This window comes from Frankliniella occidentalis, unplaced genomic scaffold (assembly GCF_000697945.3).
Source record: "Frankliniella occidentalis isolate FOCC.00 unplaced genomic scaffold, Focc_3.1 Scaffold224, whole genome shotgun sequence".
NCBI classification, from domain to species: domain Eukaryota; kingdom Metazoa; phylum Arthropoda; class Insecta; order Thysanoptera; family Thripidae; genus Frankliniella; species Frankliniella occidentalis.
The window spans coordinates 279,093-283,728 of NW_026267350.1; the positions used below are offsets into that span (position 1 = coordinate 279,093).

Consider the following 4,636-nt stretch of genomic DNA (forward strand, 5'->3'; position numbering starts at 1 on the left):
GGGAGTCGTAATTTTACAATACTATTTGTAATTATGATTTTACAAAAAATATCGTAACTGTACAGAGAAATTTTTCACAGTGTTGGGTGATGGGAAAGGAGCACCATAGCGTGTGTGGTTTGTTGTTGTTATTGCTTGCATGTTACGTGTTATTGTTCCATAGTCAAAAGTGTCGTATTTTGGACTTTAGTTTCGTAAGTACTTTTGTATAGTCACAATAAATTTTGCCGTTTTTTTTTTTATGTGCAACATTTATATGTGTATTTTATATGCAGGACAGCGAGTATCATGAGTTACAAGAATAATTTGTATCCTCCTTTGAGTGATGTTCAGTGTCGACTGTTTGAAAAGATAGTGAGTGAGTATGGAACCTGTGTCCTCTCCGAGATTTTCGAATTGGACCCAACTATTAACTTTGGAGTTAATCTGGCTAAATTGTCCAGGGTTGTTCTAACAGCCCTGGCTTATTTGGAAAAGAATTGTGCAGGGTGTGAGGGCAATCATTTGTGCTACACTGTTGCAGGTGAGATGAAGTGACGTTTCTTATTTGGTTTGTTGTGTTGTAGTAAATGTTAGCCAGTATCATTGTCATTATTTTCCCTTATTATTTTAGGTGGATGCACTTCGATGTTAATTAACAATACATTTGAGTTCAATGATGTAGATGTGTTTGTGCATTGCACAGGCACAATAAACGAATCTGATCCGGACCTGCCAGATTCATTTCGAGTAAACAATAATATTGCCGAAGTTGATATTCGTGACCTGCATGTCCAAATTATTCAAGTAAGATTACCTGTTCACGTATGAAGTATACAATGAATACAAGAGTGATTTGTACATAATATGTTGCAAGTTTATTTATGTTTATGTCTTTGTGTATGCAGATAAATTTCAACTTGAATGTGCCTAAATGGAAAAGGACATCACCTGCTTCTTTAGACCTATTTGCTACCTATGTCATCAGTACTTTCGACCTTCCCATTTGCAAGGTTGCCTTGAAGTTTCTTTCTCATGATCGAAGCATTGAAGCAAGTGGAAGACAAGCAACGGATCAAAGAAAACTGAAGTATGATGAGAGGTGTAATCCTGGCAGGAATTTTAAAGTCCCCAGTCTTTGTCAGTTAGTAATGTTAAAACTTGTGAATGTCCATCATTCTCAATCACTTGTGTCCGATAAGAAGATAGGATGAATGTTTGTCTTGTATCAGTTGTGTCATTAGTTTAGTTTCTGAGTTTTCTACTTCCTTTTATCATGAGAATTCCATTCAATTACGTTTAAATAAAACTTGTATTGTTAACAACCAGTGATTTGTTGTAATGCTTTGATTTTTAGACAAAATAAACATTTAATTTAACCCAAGTTCTCTTTTTCAACCTTGCTCTGAACTGATCGTGAAGTGACAATATCATGACACAAAGTGTGTGTAAAATGGTCGGAGGTTGTTGAAATTCGCTTTGAAGACTAACAAATTATTTAATTTCTGAAATCTTTTATTATAAAATGGTAAAATTTTAGAAAAAAGGCTTACGTATCTATTAAATTGAAGTGAAACAAAAAATAAGTTGAAGACACACCTTATGCAATTAAAGATAACTTAACTTACAATACTAGTAAATGAAAAGACCTACAAAAAATAAAAACAGCTGACAATATCAATTAAAATTCCCTTTTAAATTTCTTCGAAGGGCTGCCTTCATTCTTCTTTCCTGGAACTAATAAGCACAATTAATAAAAGCACGATTACAAATGCTTTTCCATTTGCACAAAAGACTGAAAGAGCGCAAACTTACTCATCATGTTTCCTTCAGCATCCAGTTTCACAATTTCATGGACAGTGTCTGAAAGAAACAAGTAAATATTAAAGAATGGAATTTCAATGTCATGTTGAAACACTGAGAGGTTTTTAAATTTTTTGTTTAACTTACAATCAAATGTTGGCAAATTCTGCTCCCTTTTCTTCGAGAGTGGCAGGATGTCTATTGGCACACGATCAACACTGGTCCAATTCCGAGCAACAAGGAACCAATCCTCCCCATTTTTGATTGCGTTGTTTATTTTGGAGACTTTGTCGTTAGGGACATTTTCAAATTTGCCCCCTGGATAAATGAGCAGGTTTACAAAGTCATCCATTTGCACAGTGATCTGACTCGTCACTTGGTTCTTTTTAAATTTGGATTCGGTGAGGGTCCATTTTTCCAATTTAAAGGCGATGTTGGGTGGCAATTGACAAGGTTTGGTGTAGACCGTAGCCTTGTCTTGGGGAACAACATCAGCCAAAATATCATCAATGTTTCCGTCGCTCATCTGCAAGCAACCATAAAAGTGGAGTTAATATTCAACATAGTATCCGCGTGCTGCATAAATCTAAAATTTGTTTCAACAACAAGTTATACAACTACCCATTGCACATACCTTGTATGTGGTGAAAACCTATCGAAGGCACACAGACAACAGAAGATGCAACAAAGTATTTGTTGAGATTCAATTACACTGTGCCTGAAAAAAAAAAAAAAAAACAAGCCAAATGGATGATTAGAAACAAAGTAGCACTTGAACACAGCTTCTACCATCACAGAAACCCTAACTTTCTCATTGTGTGTGAACACGTTCGTCCTCACACAAGACCACGCCTAATATTCGTACGTACCTCGTAGCTTGCGTTTGATTTCGATGAACACTGACGACGACGTCGAAGTGGCTCTAAGTAAAATCACGCTTGGAGTGGGGCCTGAAACAACACGCATTGTTTTATAAACATGGTCTGAGCACAAACTCTACTCCATCACGAACAAATTTCCAGCGAGCACTATCAATAAGAAAGTTTAGCTTTTACATTCAAACCGTTTCACTTTAGAAGAAAAAGCGAAGGTTCGAACAAGACGTGTGAAAATATATTAAACCAAGTGAACGCTTCTTCTTACCTCCAAAATACGACGAGGAACGCTGCACACGATAGGCACAGGCAACAGGTCTCAACTTGCACGAACTGACGCCGACCATGCCGAGCCGTGCCGAGCAGTCGCGTCGTGCAGTCGAGGAGAGGGGATAAGGGTGCGTTCCAGTAGCACGAGGACGCGTGTGATTGGTTGGTTGTTGTACAATATCAAGAACGCACCCAAAGCAGGGAGTTGTATCACATAAAGTTAACGCAACGTTTGAAAACTGTTTTATCCAAAAAATTAGTGATGTAAATCCAATTTATTGATAAGTCGTAGCCTGTCTGAAGAAAATTGGTTGGAAAGTAATTGTTATCCCAGTTATTTTGAAATATGGGACGAATCATTGTTGTTTTGTGTTGTAATGTTGCCTGTCTGACCGTTTCAGGAGACCGCGAAATTCAAATGGGGCATTCCCTTTCCACCTCAAACATTACCCTTTTTGTGCCACATTTAGTCTATTCTCGGGTCATTTTCCTTGGAACATACAATTGTTGTTGGTGGATACATATAAAACCTTGTGAAAATTAATGGAACTCACCGGGCAAAACAGAGAAATATGCACAAAAGCAAACGCGCGTCCCACCTCATCCCCTTAATTATCGTATTTTGGACGTTTGATTTGTATTGATATCATAAAGAATCGGCGTTTTTGTTATCCTGGCTTTATCCAAGTCATGCTGAGTGCAAATTTGTCACCTAAGTAACGTGGGATTTTAAAAATAACCACTATAACAAGTATGATGTCGTTGAATGGGGGCTTTTTGGCCAATCTGGCAACACTGTTGCACATCAACCCTTAGCGCTCGCGCCGGGTTGTAACACCCCCTCCACCTCACTTGTAGCGTCTCCACTTGGGGTGTGTGAGTGCGTGAAAAGTTGCTTGTTCATTTGTGCTTGAAATTGCGAAATTATGCCTGGTCAAAATCAAAATATCATTGTACAACACTATCCAGAGCTTCGGCCTGAGATAGTGCTATTGATAGGGTTGCAGAGTGCACCCATGATAAATAATGGTGACATTTTCGGGCGCCTGCACCTGCTGCTGGATATGCATGGGCCCGATAATGTAAATTCGCAAGCTTCGGCTTATTTAAAGACCGAGGATGGTGAAAGCGACATGGAATATATCTATAAAATGTTGGAAGAGACACACCACGACGTGTGCCTCGATACTAAAAGGTCTTGCCCTTGCAAGCACAAGGCAAGGCAGCAAATTTCTGCCTTGTTCGAACTCAGTAGGAGGGCCCTTCTTGCCGTTGTCGAGACAATAGAAGAAGATGTGCGACAGATGGAAATGATCGTGGAAATGCCATGGTGATAAAGGTAAGTAAGATATATCCAAATCGTATTTCTTTTCACAAAAATTTCATACTTTTGCAATTAAAATCATATAAATTCATATAAATCTCGGTGCACACTATGTCCATATAGAGTACATATTTTTAATGCTGCGTTTCTGTTTGTGTGTTTCAGGTGTCAATTACTATGGTGTAGTTTAGTTGCTATAGTTTGTTTTTTAAGAGGAGGCTAAAGTCCCGGCCGTCCAGCGCGCTGGCGGGCTCCGCGCGGCGCTCGCAACGCCTTGCACGGGAAGACTTCTCACGTTGTTTCTCAAAAACCCGTGCACCGAAAAAATCCAAATTCGGCAGGTGGGTCCTTGAAGGACTAATCTCGATGTCGAACGCATTCGTTT

The 4,636-nt window shown here is 38.8% G+C and overlaps 1 protein-coding gene across 1 annotated transcript in view; it reads right to left on the bottom strand.

Moving 5' to 3' along the window:
* Nucleotides 1–1,473: 1,473 nt before the first annotated feature.
* LOC113214379 (uncharacterized) overlaps nt 1,474–4,636 on the bottom strand; it is a 3,648-nt gene continuing 485 nt past the window's right edge. Inside the window, exons 2-6 of the mRNA XM_052272772.1 lie at nt 2,494–2,500; nt 2,417–2,434; nt 1,930–2,308; nt 1,795–1,842; nt 1,474–1,716 (exon numbers count right to left, since the gene is read on the bottom strand). Coding sequence (XP_052128732.1) covers nt 1,661–1,716; nt 1,795–1,842; nt 1,930–2,308; nt 2,417–2,434; nt 2,494–2,500 — 508 coding nt within the window. The 3' untranslated portion in view covers nt 1,474–1,660. The remainder of the gene's footprint in view (nt 1,717–1,794; nt 1,843–1,929; nt 2,309–2,416; nt 2,435–2,493; nt 2,501–4,636) is intronic.